The sequence below is a fragment of the Python bivittatus genome, unplaced genomic scaffold (assembly GCF_059951505.1).
Source record: "Python bivittatus isolate LINGU-HERP-01145 unplaced genomic scaffold, Pbiv_v1 ctg000840_np1212, whole genome shotgun sequence".
Lineage (NCBI taxonomy): Eukaryota > Metazoa > Chordata > Lepidosauria > Squamata > Pythonidae > Python > Python bivittatus.
The window spans coordinates 10,870,639-10,889,735 of record NW_028277113.1 but is presented as its reverse complement, the minus strand read 5'-3'; the positions used below and the strand labels follow the sequence as shown (position 1 = coordinate 10,889,735).

General features: G+C 38.3%; 1 protein-coding gene across 1 annotated transcript in view; it reads right to left on the bottom strand.

The window, feature by feature from the left end:
• Positions 1-19,097, bottom strand: part of MYLK4 (myosin light chain kinase family member 4) — a 52,535-nt gene that overhangs the window by 9,889 nt on the left and 23,549 nt on the right. The window contains 9 exon segments of the mRNA XM_025168016.2: positions 4,264-4,330; positions 5,089-5,167; positions 5,956-6,108; positions 7,969-8,097; positions 9,349-9,419; positions 11,867-12,008; positions 14,588-14,697; positions 16,135-16,228; positions 16,931-17,036. Of these exon segments, the coding sequence (XP_025023784.1) occupies positions 4,301-4,330; positions 5,089-5,167; positions 5,956-6,108; positions 7,969-8,097; positions 9,349-9,419; positions 11,867-12,008; positions 14,588-14,697; positions 16,135-16,228; positions 16,931-17,036 (914 nt within the window). The 3' untranslated portion in view covers positions 4,264-4,300.

The following is a 19,097-nucleotide window of genomic DNA, read 5'->3' as shown; positions in this document are numbered from 1 at the left end:
TCTTGACTTGATTTCTTTTGAGTAAGAGATTATTTGAGATTTAGGATATTCTGTGCAAGCTGTGCAGGCAAAGGGGAAGAATGTTTTGAAAAAGCATTAAAGCCTGCACTGCCACACTTAGTCTGAGCAAGCTTGCGGATTGTGATCTTTATCCTGGTTTAACTAACTGCAAACATCTTTGTACCTCTTTACAAGCAGAACACTAGCGAGGCATACAGGAGGTATTCATACAAGACAACACACCTATTATTTCACATCTGATCCCCAGAAGGAGACAACTCCACAGATGTTTCTCTACCAGTTGTCCTTCCTTCATATAATCAAGTAGTCTCATGGGGTGGGGGATATAGACTATCTATAGTACCATCATGTTCCTGCTAAACATGGTCCTTGCCATGCATATTTTGGAGGAGAAAATTCAAGGTAGTCAGGGGATTCTACTTGATTTAGAATCTGCATGATCAGAATTTTAAATTGCATATAGAAACTCCCCACCTCAGACCTTCAGTCCCACTTCAAGGGGCAAAGTTTTTGTGTGGTTTTTCATTCACAGGCAACCATATATTCACTTTGCTAAAAGTTGGTTACTTTCCTCAAGCTTTACAAATATTTCAATAGGAAGAGATTGTGCGGGAAGGATGTTTCCTCTGTCTTATTCCACTGATGTGGCAGTATCATCAGCAAAAACACTGCATTAGATTTTACCCTATATATTCTTTTACAAGAAAAGCTATCCATTCTAACTCTAAAATGTACTCTGAGACTGTTGTGATGGTCTTTTAAAAACTATGAATGGATTAGCAGTCAGCATCACCAAGCAAGACAAAAGAGACATTGAGTGTGTATTATATTACAACATTTCTGTTTAATTTTGCTCTCTGCCTGCCAAGAGACCTGTGTGTTCTGCCTAATGCTGGAATCAGATCTGAGAAACTGCTAGCTTTTGCATTTTTTCCCTAAAACACGTGCAAGTAACTTACTATTGTTTCTTTGTTCCAATACTTCTGTGTATGATCTGAAATCTGTTTTGCACTCTGTACAATCTAATCTAAATTAGATTATATCTAATTAAGTCAAAGTAATACACTTTGACCTATCCATCATGGACTCCCAGCAGTTAACAACAATAAGAAGCTTCAATATTTTACTCACCCTTAGGAGATACTTTAACCTCTGGTGGCACTTAGCTTTCTTTCCCCAGTACAAGAAAATGCCTTTATATGATACTTACAATTGTTTCAGATATAATTAAGGTTTGGGATCAGGATCTAAATATGCTCCTCCACTAAGCTAAGGTGCATTTATACAAAACAGCATTGTATTTATTTTTTTTTTATCTGCACTCAGTCATTACTGACTCTGCAGTGACTGCTTTTGGGACGAGTCCTTTGCAGTTTTCAAGGCAAGGTGTTTCGGAAGTGGTTTGCCAGTGCCTCCTTCCTAGAGGAGAGCCCAGCTGGCGAGCGCAGGAGGCGGGGTTTCTGTTGCTTCACGCCTTTTTCGGGTGAGCGCAGCTTCCGCGCTACCGGCAACTGCTCCCGTCTCCTTTTGCAAGGCGCCACCAGCATTTTTCCTCCCACCAGAGTGAGAGTACTCATTTATCTACTCACGTAAGTTTTCGAACTGTTGGGTTGACAGGCTAGAGGCTATTGTTGCAGCCCCCTAGCCCCAATATGCATTTGCAAAGATGGTTCTCTCTGTAGGAACCTAGGCCCATCATTCCCATGTACCCCAAAGACAATCTGACATAGTGTCCAAATAGGAGGGCAATGGGAGGAAAAAAAATCAATAACATAGTAATCCTCAACAAAGCTAAGAAGAAAACTCCTGCCACCACCTTCTACTTCAGCTGCAGTGTCTGGCAGGACTTAGGTATGCCAATGGTGGAGTCCTTGGAGTTCTCTGAACTTGGTTGTTTTCTTGCAGATGTTTCGTTACCTGGCTAGGTAACATCTTCAGTGCTAGAAGGGAGTGAGATTTGTTCTCTGGTCATATACAGTAGCTTGCCCTCTCAGTGTTGGTGGAGGTGTTGCTTTCTCCTTGGTAATTCATAGATTAGGGTATTGTTTACTGCTTGATTGTTTATTTGGTGTTAATTCTGGTGTTAATCTCTGCTTATCTGGGTAGTGATTACTGGTGAGGAGGTGTTCTGCGAGGGAATTCCTGGAAGCTTGGTTTTCAGACAAGTCAGCCATCAACAGGCACATAGAGATAAAAACATCTACACACTATTCAAAGGAGACAATAAAAAGGAAACAAGGAGTAAACAACAGCCTAATCAAGGAACTACCAAGGAGAAAACAACACGCCCACCAACACTGACAGGGCAAGCTACTGTATATAAACAGAGAGCAAACCCCACTCCCTGTAGCACTGAAGATGTTACCTAGCTAGGTAACGAAACATATGCAAGAAAACAACCAAGCTCAGAGAACCCCAAGGCCTCCACAGTTCAACCCTGAGCTACATATACTCTCTTCTATCGACACCCTGGGTTCTCTCTCCTCTTCTTCATTCAGTTAGTTCCATTCAAGTGGCACCAAAGATCAAGGCCCAGTAAAAGTAAGAATTCTTTGTCTTATCCCTGTCTGGATCAAGCAATCATGGTTCTTCCCACAAATTTGACTCAATACATGTCTGAAGCGGTTAGGAACAATGTGGTTTTGGTGGCTTAGACATAGAAACATGCAGTGCAACTTACAGGAACCTACTGTAAACGAGGAGCCTTGAAACTCTGCAGAGGCGTCTTTACAAAGCAATATTTGAATGACAAACCATTCAATTACATTTATAGTTCCACAGTGCAGACTCATATTACCACACAGCCTGTTCAAAATTAGCCCTCTGAATGAAAAGTGGCATGTCTTCTTTTTTCTGTCTTACAGTTAATATTCAAGATATTTAAAAACAATAAGCGGTTGTGATAAAGCAGGAATTCTCAGCCTTTGCAAACCCAGAACTGTATTTATATATATACTTTCTAAAGTTCTTTAAAGTAGTGCTTTAAAAGAATACGTTCTTTTTCATTGATTTATCAAATATCTGTTTAAAAAATGCTCTCTGCTGTCCTTCATCTGTGCTGGGACTGCTCTTCCCTGAATTTCCAGCCAGAAGCCCTTCAACCATGCTGGCTGGGAATTCTGGGAGGTGTGGTCCTGACACATCTAAAGGGTGCTTGGCAGTGGAGAACCACTGATGGAATCTCTGGTAATGGAAAGACAAAAAGTTCTCATAGAGAAGGCCTCCAAATTTAAACACATGATTTTGGGCATGGACTGATGGCATTATAGCTTGGAGAGTCTGGCCTTAGGGTAGTCTTTATGAGGAAGATCCCATCACAATCACACATATGGAGATGAGGCTATTTTTTAATGCTTACGCTGCAAATACTAGACAATTTTGCTGTTTCAAAGTTAAAAAAACCAAGCTACTAGTTATAGAGGCTGTTTAGCATGACAAAACTGGCTTAATATACAGTTTGCAGGGTAACACAAAAGAGCTGGGGAATGTGGTCATGGCCAGAGAATACAGATTCCAAAGAATCTCAACTTTTCTTGAAGAGTAAGATTTGAGACCTTAGGACTTCCACAGTATTCTTGAAAATAGGTGGGCAGTATCTGCTGAAATCTCAAAGTAATTGCTCAGCAGGATTTCCTGAAATTACAGTGTGGGTTTTCAGTGCCCTGTACAACCCACAACCCACAACTAGTTAGGGGCATGACAAATTATGCAAAAAACAAAACAAAATGATATGTATAGAAGTCCCACATATTTGTAATATGTTTATATACTGTATAATTCAGCTTGTGGCAATATTTGGTACAAATTTCACCCCTACTCCTATACAGAGTATATGTGACCCTGCTCAAAATCAAACCTGAATACCTTTTCTTGTAAGTAAGTGTGTTCCATGGGGCTTGTTTGCAAGGATGTATATGCACAACTCAAGCCTTAGCATCGCTAATCAGATAGCAATGCTAACAGAAGGCTGACCTAATGCCGTATCCATCTGGTATTTACGAAAAGCCGGGCACATGCAGGAGCATGGGAAAATGACGCTAGATAATTGCAGTTAGTGGATTCAGTTTGCAACTGTTCATTACATAGTTTTAGTGTTTCTTTTGGCCACTGTGGTGGTAGGAAGAAATTACTTAGATTTACCGTGCTGCAATAACTGGCAGTGGGAGTATTTGAGATGACCTCCACATGGTGGCCACAAAATGTGCACTGGCCAATAACTTATATATAAAACTTAATACCAACCTTCCATTTCTGAGAGATGTTATGGAACCACAGGTGCTTAAGATGGAGAAGAACGTTTATTCCTCCTCTACAAGAGCAAGGAAGATAAAATAGATCATAAGACCTGGCATATTATCATACATTCCAAACAGCAATTGTCAGTGTGTTCATATGGCTATTTCTGTTCAGCTGGGAAAAGGCAAATCATGCAACAGAGTTGGTTTATTTATTAAGGCACTGGCTATCTTTATATAGTGAGAAATGGATATACTTGCATCTATTCACTATACAGATAATATCTTGAACAAGGGTGTCAGATGGATGTGAGATTTTACAAATGCAAATTACTTCAGTCCTTCCTCTTTAGAAAAGGAAAGTGATCAGCTAGACAAGAAATTTGCATGCGAATGGCATTCCTAGAGAAATGTAGGCAAGTTATCTGACCATTTAAGAAGTACAGGCAAGATAACTGACCAAATTATCTGACCATCTGACCAGGGCTTACATTCATATTTATTTCATGTAAAAACTACTGCTGTCATGTTACGTACCTGCACAAGCAGAGGCAAGTACCCTATGAACATCTTTTGGAAGAAACTGTTCACATTCATAACTTATGGGACCAAACATTTCCAGATAATCACACCATTTTAGTGGGGATCTGAGTGTGAACATCTTCAGTGACTTCCCCCACCCACCCCCATCCCTGTTGCAATAATCTGGTCTTCAAAGAGTTGAAATAGAAAGGAGACTAGTTTATAATGATCAGCCTAATTAATAAGCATTTCCTCCTACAAAGAGGCAAAGAGATAAACGCAAAAAACAATTTTGATCAGATCTACAAACCTTAGCTTCCAGTTTGCAATGGAGTGTTTGGCTGGTCAACCAAGGTTGTTTTAAAGCTGCAGTTGCACTTATTCTCCAGCTAAACAGAAGAAACAATAAGTTACTATGTATGATATGTACGCAGGAACTTTTAACATTTTAAGTATTAAAGCCTGATACTTGTGTATGTGTGTATTTTAAGGTGATATATGGTCTGATATGGAAACAGACAACTTTAGCTTGAGGTTTTAATACACAAAAAAAAAAAGCATACTTCCAGAAATGGCATTCCTAAACTTATCGGTTAGGGCAAAAGTATAGGTTTAAGTTCAAGTTCTTCATTTGTAAGCTGGCCAATGTCATTCTGAATGAAAACCAACCATACGAGGCCTCCATTTCAGGATACGTATGTAATTTAAAGTGTCTGTCTAGATTAATTTTCATCCGTATAAATGGTGTCATCTTCTGGCGCCTATACATCCCCAGTGAGTGGTTTGTGCTGTGGAATTTCTTTTCTCTATGACAGGTAGGCAACTCTGCAGTTTTTATGGTATCCCTATTGTTCCTCTTTGGGACAATTCAATCATCAACATCATCATCATCGTCGTCACTGACAAATGGTTATCCACCAAGCCTTCAGAATTATTAGTCAAAATAACTGATAATAATATCTAAACTGGAATATAACTCTTAATATGTGCTTTATCCTAATCTACTTAATTAATAAAATGCAAACAGCTTTCATTTTTCACACATCATGAGTTTGTTTTATTTCTTGTACACTTTAATGGTCTTCATGTGATTCTGTCAAACTATTATTATATTTGTGTATCTCAAATGAAAGTGGGCAGACAATATATTGAAGACAAAACATAAGTGTGTAATTACCTCTTTTCCTTGATAAGAAGCTTAGAGATGAAATCTTTGGCTTCTTCAGACACACCATCAAATTCTTCATCTTCAAAGTCCCACCTACAAGCCAGGATGTTGTTCAAAGTCTCATTATCATCATCACCCAGAAAAGGAGATAATCCAGTAAGCCTATTGAAAAAAAAATTCCATGTACTTTAAGCATATCATAAGGGATTAAAAACTTTAACAAATTGCTGTATATCCCAAACATCTATCTAGGCTTGTGTTCCCGTGGTTTTCTAACCAAATGCCTATGGGAACCCCACAGGCAACATTTCAGGACACAATATCACATTTCCATTCATGTTTCTCAGAAATTTGTATTAGAAATCTCTAGTGCTGGAATTAATTGGTTGTTTATGTGCCATGAGGTTGGTATCAACTATGTGTAAACACATAGATAGACTTTCTTCAGGATAATCTGTCCCCAACCTGGTCATTCACATCTTCTAACAGGGTACCCATTGCTTCTGTATGAAATCTATCCACCTTGCTGCTGGTCATCTCCTTCTCTTTCTGCCTTTTCCTGCATTATAGACTTCTCAGAAGGGCTAGATCTTTACATGTCTCCAAAATACAAAGATTTGGTCATTTGTGCTTTGAGTGAGAACTTTGGGTTGATTTGTTCTATGATCCATTTGTTTGTTTTCTTGGCTTTATCGAGAGTCTTCTCCAACACCAACATTCAAAAGCATCTTTCTATACTGCTTCTTCAAAGTCCAACTTTTGTTTCCATAGAGAGTCACAGGGGGTACCATGGGTTGCATGATTCTGATCTTTGTAGATAAAGACACATCATGGCATCTAAATATGTTTTCCAAGCCCTTTATTTATTTATTTTTATTTTATTTATTTATTTATTTATTGGATTTCTCCCCCGCCCATCTCCCCCACAGTAGGGGACTCTGGGCAACTTCATTGAGCCCTTCATTGCTACTCTATCAAATACGAGTCTGGAGTATATTTCTTGATTGCCGATTTGTTTTACAGTTGATAGTAGATCCTAAAAGCATAAGCTATCCACCATATCTTCATTTCAGTTCTAAGGCTGGTTGTTGTATCTGTCGTCATTAGTTTGCTCTTCTTTCTGTTTAATCTTAGTCCCATTTTTTTTCACTGTGCTCCTTGACTTTCCTTACTAGAGCTTGCAGATCATTTGCATTTTCAGCTACTGTATCACAGTAATGCCATCAGCATAGCACGGTTATTGATGTTTCTTCCTCCAGTTTTAAAACCACAGTCATTTTCTTCCAATCCAGCCCCCTCAATATATATTCAACATATAAATTGAAAAAATGATGAGAGAGTATTCAGCTTTCTTTGCCAACTAAAGCCAGTCTGTTTCAATCCATACTCCATCTGGATTGTGGTTTCCTATAAGTTTTATATAAAGACAATGGGATGGTCTGGGATTCCCATTCTCCCAACAAGATTCTATATCTTGACGTGGTTAATATAATCAAAGGCCTTTCTGTAATCAGTAAAGTGCCTGCCCTCTGGAATGATCTCCTCTCCCCTCATCATATGGTTGGCCTCCACAGCCCTCACCCTCAATCTGCCTAAAGACTGTGATTTTAGGATTCCTGGCTTCAACATCAGTCAGCTTTTTCTCTTCTGCTCTATTTATCATCAAACTTCATCTCTGTATACTATTTTGTCATATTTAAATTGGCCCAAGAAATCCACCATGTTTTTTTGAACTTCATCAGCTTGACACAAAAAGAAACTTAAGGAAATTCCAGATGGGAAGTCTATATTACCAATTACAATGTATAATGTCTTCAATCTTTCCTACCTAACAGGTTCTCTGTGGTATGAAAGAAAATGGAAGATGTTCTCAGAAAATGTGGGCGGCCTGTCACTAGAAGGTGTCATTATGTGCTTTCACCCAATAAAATCCTGTGACCCGATAAAATTCTGTGACTGCACAATAAAAATCTCATCTGGAAGCACTCACAATCTTAATATTTAGATTTTAGTTCAACTTACAACATGTAGGTAATGACACCTATACTCCACATGTCAGTAGGAAAAGAAACAAAATCATAGTTCACAACTTCAGGAGCAAGAAATTCTGGAGTGCCAAAGTTGATCTTAAGCTTTTCCCTTGGTTTATATCTAAGAAACAGAACAAATTTTTTTTTTTAATGAATGGGGAACAGTAGCAGCAAATATGACTTTTATAGCACTTTTCCTAGCTAGGAATTCCAGTAATAGTCACCACATCAGGGGGCAGCAAAATGAGGAAGATTTCTTTAGGATTTCAAGTGTCAAAGAGGCCACTGATTAGGGAAAGAAACATCTGATCCCATTCTAGCACTGAAGATGTTACCTAGCTGGGTAATGAAATGTTTGCAAGAAAAGAACCAAGCTCAGAGAACCCCAAGGACTTCACAGTTCAACCCTGAGCTACACATATTTGCTTCTATTGATCTGATCTGGCTATTTAGAAGATTTTTTTTCTGATAGGAGAAGCTAGAGGTTACTGCCCGACAGTCAAATACAGTTAACAGCAACTTTCTTATAGCTTCTTTGATCTAGAGTTGGCCCAAAAAGATAAGGAAGAATTTGAACTACCGGATTTGTTCTGAAACAAATTGTTTGGATTCATCTTTCTTTCTTGACGTTCCTTTGTAATTCTTTAGGCCAATGATTTACTACACTGATACAGAGGTTGGTGACATTTTCTGGTCCCACCCCACCTCCAAACTGCTATTTTGCAAGATCTTATGTTAGTCCATTTAACTCTTGCTAGTTTTTGGTGTTCACGTGTAAAATTTCACAAGATTTTAGTAGTCTTGCAAAATCTTATATGTGACCACAGAGATCTCATGAAATGTCATGCTCTTGAAATATTTAGGAATTTTTATTTTATTTTGTGGATCCAGGGCCCCTCTTCAGGATCCAAGGAGATTCCTGGCACTTGGACGTATTGTATTGTTGACTTCTTACTTAAGATATGATGTGAAACAAGTGCCATTTGAAAGTGCTGAAGGCCAGAATGAAAGGCTCACTTTGATGACTTTTATCCATGATTTTTATCTCATTAGAGCATCTGTCACTGTTTTTTGTACCAGCCCCCTCCCCCCTCAAAAAAGAACAGAATTCACTGGCTCATTCTTTGAGCTGATTAAAAGCTGCCAGAAGAAAGAAAAGAACACAGAACTTTCCTGTGAAGTTTTCAGATTCAGACTCCTGCAGTATCTAAACTAATAGGACAATGTTATCCAAGGCCAAACCTCTTCTAGTAGTCTAATGAGACTTCACTTCTTCTTATTTAACCTTTTATCCCCCAAAATCACATCAAACTGAAATAGATTTCGGTTTGAGAAAATGAGAGGTGCTGACTATTTGATTAAAACAACATACCTCCTTGCCAGCCCAAAGTCAATAATCTTTATTTGATTTGCCTCTCGATTCACACACAAGATATTCTCAGGCTGCCAGAAGAAAGAAAAATGCACATTTATGAGAAATGGTGAATGAAATGCTCTGGGATCAGCGTTAAAAATACAACAGAGCATAAAAATATGCATCTGGGTGCTGGCGTCTTAAAGCAGGTTAGGCTCTGTGGATACGTCAAACTATAATCATGTGGTATTTGAGGCTGGGAACACTCCACCAGGGCAGCATTTCCCTTGTGGTGGCATTTCTGTTTGACATAATACAGCAATTTGAGATAAAGAATTCATTAGTGAGCTTTCAGAAAGGAAATGAAAGCACTCTGGTTGGTTTCAGGAAGTCAGGGACTGTAATTTGCAGCCCATTATGTGCTGATATTGGGATATTTCAGAAAACATTTCTTTAATATTTCTCTTTCTATTTGGACTTCTTAGTTTATTCTTCAACAAACCAATATATGCTTGATTAATGCCAGGCAACTTTGTAGGCTGTGTAGATATTAACTAAGAGGGAAGACTTGTAGAGCTACTGTAGGTGAACAGCGAAATTATTCAAATCCTGGTCTTATCAATTCTGCTTCATAGATTAATGATGGACTCAAACTTTCAGATGTTACTTACAAGTTTACCTAAAAGGGCAGCTTTTTTTTGTGATTTCAGCCTTCAAGCCCCCACCCCTTGCACTTCTTTTTTTCCAAATTTCCAAATATTTACATACAAATAAATCATGAATGTTCATGTCATAGGAATACTCCAAAGTAAATTCTGAGCTAAATCCCCAAACCAGATAAAATACAGAATTAACCAGATTTTCATCCAGTTACACTCATAAAATAAATAGTTCTACATCTTGATACAACTAGGTAATGTGGCAAACTGGTATTCTACTAGGCAAATTGGTAATTAAAAACTACTTCATCCAATGAAATAAGTATCAACAAAAAGGAAAAATTGATATTGTCCCACTTCAATTCCAGACTTGGTGGTCTTTGGAAACTGAGGTTTGGCATGAACAAAAATTAGATTTTCCTTTGGCCACAGGCAACTGAGTATTTCCTAATGGTTTCAATGTTATAGAACTGAAAATAGATTGATGTCCAAGTAATATAATATGCATTAACTCTCACCAAAAGTTATTCAATTATTTGGGATCGCATTCAGCAAGCTAAATGGCCAAATGCATAGCTCTGTTTTAGAGACAGCCAAGGCACTGGTTGCCTAAATAAACATATAGCATACAACAAGACCCAATAGCCGCTCTTCCTAGAGGAAAACAGTTTCAGGAGCAGATCTGGGTTCAGTGGAGAGTATGGTTTGATGTCTGCTATAGCCTCACTATCAAATGTATGCCTTTTAAATTCCTACTGTTTATGGTAAGTTGATGGAACTCCTCCCTGATGCCATCATCCATGCACTCAATCTCTTGCCTGAAGAATTTAGGCTATAGGAATTGTTATTTCCTTGCTATCAGCAACTATCTTTCTCAGCTGTCCTGAGGGTCACCATATCAAAAAAGGAAGGAATACTGCAGAACAGAGAGCAGATTCAAGTTCCCTAGCACCTGAACTTCACTCTGCTTTTTAACACCATAGCACATTCGAAGAATGTGAGTACAGGTAGTCCTTGCTTAACAATTGTTTAACAACAGTTCAAAGTTATGATGGCCTCCCAGAAATGCTTTACGATCTGTACTTACACTTAGTACCATCACAAACTGTCGCATCCCCCTGTGGTCACATGATCATGATTTGCAACCTTTTTTACAATGGTCATTAAGTGAGTCCCCATGATTGTTAAGCAAATCACATGGTCATTAAGTCACCAGATGACTGGACCTGATTTTATGACCATTTTTATGGTGGTTGCTAAGTGAATCACATGGTTGTTAAGTGAATCATGGTCATTATGTGAATTCCAGCAAAAAATGTCCATTGGGGAAGCTGGATTCACTTAACAACCATGTGATTCACTTAACAACCATCATATAAAAATGGTCGTAAAATTGGGTCCAGTCACGTGCTGACTCGCTTAATGACTGCCCTGCTTAATAACCAATTTTCCAGTCCCTATTGTAGTAATTAAGCGAGGACTACCTGTATTGCAATCACGCAGGAAACAGAAAGGTTGCTCCCCAGAATGATTGATCTTACAGAGGGGGGGTCACTTTAATTGCTTTTCTTGTGGCCTTTGGATCTTCTTCTGACTGATTCATTGAAATTTGGTGGATTATTGCTAAAAACAGTAGTCCTCACCCTGCAGTAGATGGTCTACCCATTGCCTACAAGTTCTAAGGGTAGAGTACAATCTGGTTCTTACTACTATTCCCACTCTTAATATGCTTTTACGGTCTGAAAGTTGGGTCTATTTATGTTACTCAATGCTCCAAATCCAAAAGGGTCATCAAGTGCAGTGATAATACTGAGTTCTAAGGTTTTCAGCCTAGTATGTATATTCTTTGCATAGGAAGTACAATAAATGCACAGAACCTTCAGATCCAAATGGAGAATATACATTTGATGCATGTATTGAATCCCTTCACAGATCTGCTTTATGAATAAGATGGCATCCATCTCTGTCAAGTTGCAGTCCTCATCAATAATCCGATCAAACAGTTCTCCTCCTTCCACACTGAAAAGAGAGACAGATAGAAAGACTTAATTCATAATTTAATGTGCTGAAGATTCCACATTCAAGGATAATATTCTCCAATCTGGCACCCTCCAGATGTCTGTACTATCTAGAATTATAAGAGAATGCTGGAATTGGGGACGGCTGGTCAGGGATGTGTGCTTCCTGTGTGAGTGTATACATGCACACATAGACCTTCATGAATTGTGTATGTACAAAACAAACTGCAATGACTGTTTCAGGATTTGGTTATTATATGATTTAGAATATAGTTTTTAACAGTAATTCCAAAACAAACTATGAACAGACTTACGTTTATGGAAGGTGGTGAATGTCAAGAGATTTGGGATAGATATGCAAACAGTTTTGAATAAGTAAACAATTATTGTATCATAGATGAAAAATATAAGTATGGCATGTATTCTATACATAGTAGAGGTCTATCTTGGTATTCTACAGGCAGAGAGAGATGACTGGTTTAAGAATATGGCCTTCTTATACATTAATGATATACTTCAGTAGTAAAGCACATGTTTTACATGCAAAAGTTCAACCTTGATATCTCCAAGCAGAACTGAAAAAATTCCTGTCTGAAACCGTTAAACTGGGTTTGTTACATCCAGGATCTGATTCAGAACAAGGCAGCTTTTTAAAGCCACTTGATCATACCAGCTACAGTCGTTCTACCACTGCCAGTGATCTGTGCATTGACTTTGTTCCCCCAAAGCTATGGGTTCACCTGCACTGAGAATGGGTCTCTGCAGTTGTAGCTCTACAGCTACATCCATCCATGCATAGAGGACCTTGGTATGGCTGCCAGATGTATCTATATACGATGGTCTGCAATACTTTCATTCTTTGCCTAAATGTATAAAGGTGGTAATGACTTGCCTACTGCAATTCAGAAATAATTTGTTTCCCAGAAGAATACTTCTTTTTTCCCAATGAAAGGTAGTATGGTTTATCTTCTTTTTTAAAAAAGCCAGTTTGTCGTCAGATGCATTGCTATTACTGTGAGTTATCTGCGTTTCTTCATGTTTTTAGCTGTGGTTTTATTGCTGGATTGTAATTACTTTCAGCTTGTATAAAGGCAAGGGGAATTGTTGAAATCAATAAATACATCCAGCATATAGTAGTTGAACCATCAAATGCTATGGATATCCCTTGCTATATTTTCAAAGCAATTTTGCTTTGCAGACATTAGCGGCAATCCAGAATGCTGGGTACAAGGGCAGGTATACATTGGGGCATCAGCAGCAATGCTATGATGGGGTCAACTCTGCACTACATAGGGAGGGTACTCAACCACAACTCCTCTTTCTCCCATACAGTTCGCATGCAGTAATGCTGTAAGGATTCTGCCAAATACATGCTACCAGGTCGTAAATGCCTATTACTTATTTTTATGTATGTGTCCTCCTTGCAAGCTTCACACATACATATTTCACTGAAAATGTTACCAATCCAGTTCATATTCCCAACTTCACCCTGCCCCTTTTCAGGATACCCTCTCCTTGTAAAGTTGCATGTAAAAGTTTAAACACCCAATCAAATTGTATGTTTCAATCCATCTCTAAGTAAACAGAAGTTGATCCAACCTCTGCATTGTTTCTCATTTTGAATCTGTAAACAGCTGAACATAAATAGTAAGTATGGATTCAAATTTGCAGAAAGATATGATGTTTAACTCTGTAGTATGTAGAGGTGGTGTCAGCTTCTGATTGTTGAAATATGACTAGTGGTGCATAATTGTTACATGCAACGGTATATGGCCTATATTATCGTCCCTTTTTTTGTTTGTCTTGGTTCACTGTGCCCCTAACAAAGCAGGTGATCTTTGCTTCAAATGTAGTTGGTTATATAGCACGTTCAAAAATAGTCTTATGCATGTGGGAATGTGTTATATGTCTGTCTGAATGTAACTGGTTTAAAATGCAGAAGTTAACATTTGGAGTACCCTAATGCTGCATATTCAGTATCCTTTAAATGCTCTGCAGATAACCAAGACTTTCCCTCTTAGTGGATCCTTGTTCCCATACTTATTATTTTTTAGGACAAAAATTAAAGATAATCTTGGTGATCTTTATGAAGGGGAAAAAGAGCCCAAATCCATAACTGGGCATACTTTGTTTAGGATCAGGCAAAATGCCACAGAAAAATATGCAAGGATTCATATTCTCCAGAATCGTTTATTATAAAATCACCTATTTAGGGTAATTTGCTTGATTCTAATAAAGGAATTGCCTAAATGTGAATTTAGAATACTTTTCTCCCTAGAACTTACTTCTCTTCTGTCACTATGTAATCTCTATAAACCTGTTCCAAATTATAATAATTATAAATTATGTCAGAGGAAAATGGAAGATGCAGGCTGGAACTGAATGACTGTGTAATCTATAGAGGTTGTCTATCACAGCAAATTGTCTTTGATCTATATCCTCTATGCTCCCATAAAATATAACTACAGGGAGTTTAGCACACTATTGACTCAGTAGGGAATGAGGAGGATCACATCAAATGCTTTGGCTGCAGACACAGCTAAGAAAGAGAAGCAGAACAAACATTTGACTGATACATACTATTCCATTATAAGCACAACGTCATTTTTTGATTCAAAAGCATCATACAGCTGAATAAGGTTCACATGAGTCAACTGATTCATTACATTAATCTCATTCTTCACTTCATCCTGCAAAGAAAAGAAGAATGTTGTTACATTTGAGGAGAATGTAGCAAAAATCTTGATGCCATCTTTAGTATTGTTGATTTCCCATGCCTCCATGTATTAGTTATCCACCACTGAGCTCTTAAAGCATCCTTTTCCAATGCAATGCCATCCCAAAGTGCTGAACTTCAGCTGGTGGAAATATCCACCACCAACATTCAACAACGGCCAGATCAAGTTTCATTAAAGTTTATTTGGTGGCAATAGTGGTCCAGACTATGCATGGCAATAGAGTACATACTTTGCCCAAGTCTCCAGTTCTATCTCTGGCATTGTAAGGTTAGAGATCAGATAGCAGAAGTGATAGGAAAGACTTCTCTCTAAGAACTTCAAGAACAACTGCAATCCAGAGGAAGCCATGACTGTCATTCTTTAGGCATCTACTCAGGTAGACATGAATAGCACTGCTTTGTCTGCTGAGCTAGAAGTACTTTGAACTACTAAGGCAGCTTTCTAAGAAAATGGGGAAAAACCCTGCTTTATATTGTTGGTTAAGTGAATATAGGTTAAGCTGGCAAGTTGAACACTGATGCTGGTCCAGAGAAAGACCAGAGAAAGCAGCTGTGTTGTGTCCAAGGCTAGGAAAAGAATGTCTAAGAGTCTTTACATGAAAGAACAGGAGGAAAAAGTTTAAGAGTTAAATCCTGGGTCTTGCTTGCTTAGAGAGATGTAGAGAGATAATTCTGTGTTCTGCACCAGGCTGATCTGTGTGTATATGATTTTTTCTTGTCTAAAATAAAGTGACATATCTAGGAGAAGAATCAATTGTTTAAGTTTCTGTTATTGCCAAGTTCCTAAGTGTAGGCTTAAATTTCTGGAACAATAGAGAATTACAGCTGTGACTGACCTAAGGTCTGATAGTCTCTTTCAACTTGAGTCAACTCCTAGCAACCTTATGGATACATCTAGATTTTTTTCTTGACAACAGTGTGGATGTGGCTTGCCATTGTTGTCTTCTGAGTTTTTGTTTTTTACTACTTAAATCTAGTTTATAGCATGATATTCTTCTGTAGTCTCCCACCCAAGTACAGGACATGTTTAACTTCCAATCCCAGAGACAGAATGTTGAGGCACTCTGCAATGAACATTTGCTAAATTGTTGTTGGACAAAGAGCAAGAGCTGAGAAAATAGAGTAAGATTTTTGTTGTTAAAATAATAATGTGAAAGAAATTACAACAAAATAACCTTTATTTATGATCTCAACTTTATAGATTATCTAATTTGGGAGGGGGGGTTGAAATGGAGATTTCAAAGGCTACTGTTTGTACAAATGTCTATTCACACAGAAAGCATATGAGGGTCCATATGACCCATCTGGAAAAGTTTGTCCAGGTGGAACCAAGTCAGTGGATAATGAAGCCCCACACGATGCTGTAAGGTGTTATTCAAACTCCACTTACCTTTTCCTTTACATTCCTGGCTTTTATAATTTTGGCTGCTAATTTGAGACCTGTCCCTTTTTCTTCACATTTATGCACCTGGCCAAATCGTCCACTAGAGAAAGAAAAAGGAAAGCATGGCTGAATTCAGGCCTCATGCAACTTTTCATTTCATTTCCTTTGGGGTTGGGATGGTCTTAGTGTTAGGACAATAAATTGCCCTGCAAGGCTGCTGTTATATTCTTGTTAAAAGATTATAATAAATGGTTTAGGAGACCAGCAGTGCCTGGGCATGATGGCTCCTTTTGTTTCCAGATCAAAAGCAGAAGAGGAGCAAGAAAGAATAACAATGCCCAGGCTTCTGGCCAATCACTGTAGTAATCAGGGTGCTGGACAAGATAGTCCTTTAAGAGCAGCAGACCTTCTGATGTTCTCAGCTTTCCTTCTCATCAAACTGCCATTCTCTGAGGTAGAACATAGAACAATGGTTCCTTTTTAGGACAGGATGGGATAGACCATTTGTTTTGTATTGTGATTTGATTTGATTGGTAATAGCAAGGGCTTCTGGAACTGGAAGACACCAGAATACCTCAGGTCCAGAAATCATCAGCTTTCTGTTCAGTCTTCCAGTTAAAATATGTAAGCCACTGTTGTTCTGGACTAGGATGTTCTGTTCTGGACTAGGTTTATTGCTTCATCCAATTTACACTTCTACCTAATCTGCACTATAGTAATCTAGGACAGTATCCAGTTGTTGTTGATCTGATTATTTTAAGAGATTCCTCACTGAATGAACTATGGTTTTGGCTGAACTTACCCTCCCAAAACTTCACGCTTGAAGATATGGTAAAAGCTATTGATCCCAGCTCTTTTTGCTGAGACAATCCGGTGATCAAAAGGGGCAGGTGGTGGTGGGGTTTCGTCTACAAATGATAAGAAACACAACACTCATTTTTGCCACATCCAATATGAACTGATGAACTTATTGCATTCCAAAAAGCAACATGCACATACACACACACAGCTATAACATTCTATGTTTTGGGGGTGTTTTTAATGATACAGTGGGAAGAGGGGTGTAAGGGACAGACAGAGACTAATAGAACAAAGACAGAGACTGAGTTCTAGGATGGCTGTTTCTATCCATCCATCCATCCCATGGTCATCCATCTGGATTTCTACCTAAGGCAGGACTAGAACTCAGAGTCTCCCAGTTTCTGGCCTGCTACCTTTAACCACTACACCAAACTGGCTCTGACCTTATATAGAGAGTTTAAATAAAAATAAAATAATCTCACAGTTATTGGAAAGACTGTATCAAAATGATTTGTGTGCTTTTTCAGTTTTTGTTCAGGTGTTAAATGTTAATGAGCAAATCACTGCTTTCCCTTCTTTGAGGTCTTAATCCTGTGCACTGTTGCAGTGTGGCATCTTTTGCTCTGTCTGCGGAAAAGACTTTTACATACATGGGGTTAGGCTTTACCTCTTAGTAAAGTCAACCTTAATTGTATCCAAGAAGCATGAACATGGGAAAAGCTCAACACAGTGAAAGATGAAATGAAACGACTACAAATTGCCTACTTAGGCATCAGCAAATCAAGATGGACTGGGATTGGACACTTTCAATCAGAAGATCACACTGTTTATTATTCAGGACAAGAAAAACAAGGAAGCAACAGCACTGCCTTTATAATTAGGAAGGGCATAGCAAGAATAGCATTTGGTTACAATACAATCAATGATAATATCAATTAAACTTCATGGACAACCCTTTAATATGATGATCGTTGAAGTTTATGCTCCAACCACTGATGCAGAAGAAGAGGAGTTTGATGAATTTTATGATCAACTTCAATTTGAAATCAACAGAACATGCAAGCAACATGTGCTGCTTGTGACTGGAGATTAGAATGTCAAAGTTGGAAACGTTAAAGAGGAAAATGTAGTTGAATTGTATGGCTTAGAAAACTGAAATGAAGCAGGAGACCAACATATCAATTTCTGCCACTCCAATGAATTCTTCATAGCTAACACTGTCTTCAAACAACCAAAATGATGCCTTTAAACATGGACATCACCAGATGGAGTATATAGAAATCAAATTGACTATATTATTGCTAAAAGGAGGTGGAGGAGCTCAGTTATAGCATCAAAGACATGGCCAGGTGCTGACTGTGAAACAGATCATGAACTACCCATGTGTAAGTTCCCCGTTAAGCTAAAAAAGACTAAAAAAGCCAGTGAGTTTCCACAATATGATCTTGAACATATACCCACCATTTTCAAGGAGAATCAGGAATCACTTTGAAATCCTAAGCCTCATTGATTAGAGAACCAGAGGAATTATGGAATGAACTTAAAGAAGTTAAGGATGAATGTGAAAAGAGACTGAAAAAAATGAAGAGAAGAAAGCAAACTGGATGTCAGAACAAACTGTGGAAATTGCCAAGAAGAAAAGAAAAGCCAAAGCCAAGAAAGACAAACATCTCAAAAAGAAACTTAACAAAGAGTTTTAGAGAGCACTTGATAGAGCAGCCATGAAGGCCTTGGAAAAGATATTCAAATGCTATGATGTCTCTGTAACTACAAAGAACAGAATCATGCATGCCATGGTATTCCCTGTGACACTCCATGGAAATGAAAGTTGGATTTTGAAGAAGCAGGATAGAAAGTGTATTGACACTTTTGAACTTTGGTGTTGGAGAAAACCCCTGAGAATACCATGGACAGCTAAGAAAACAAACCAGTGGATCATCAACCAAATCAATCCAGAGTTCTCACTTGAGGCACAAATGATCAGGCCCAAATTATCCCACTTCAGACTCATTATGTGAAGCCCCAGCTCTCTGGAAAAGGGTTAGGGTTAGGGTTAACCCTAATGTTGGGAAAGGTAGAAGGAAAGAAGAGGATGAACAGCAACAAGGTGGACAGACTCAGTTATGGTGGTGATGAGTGCACCATTGGAAGACCTGAAAGACCAGGTT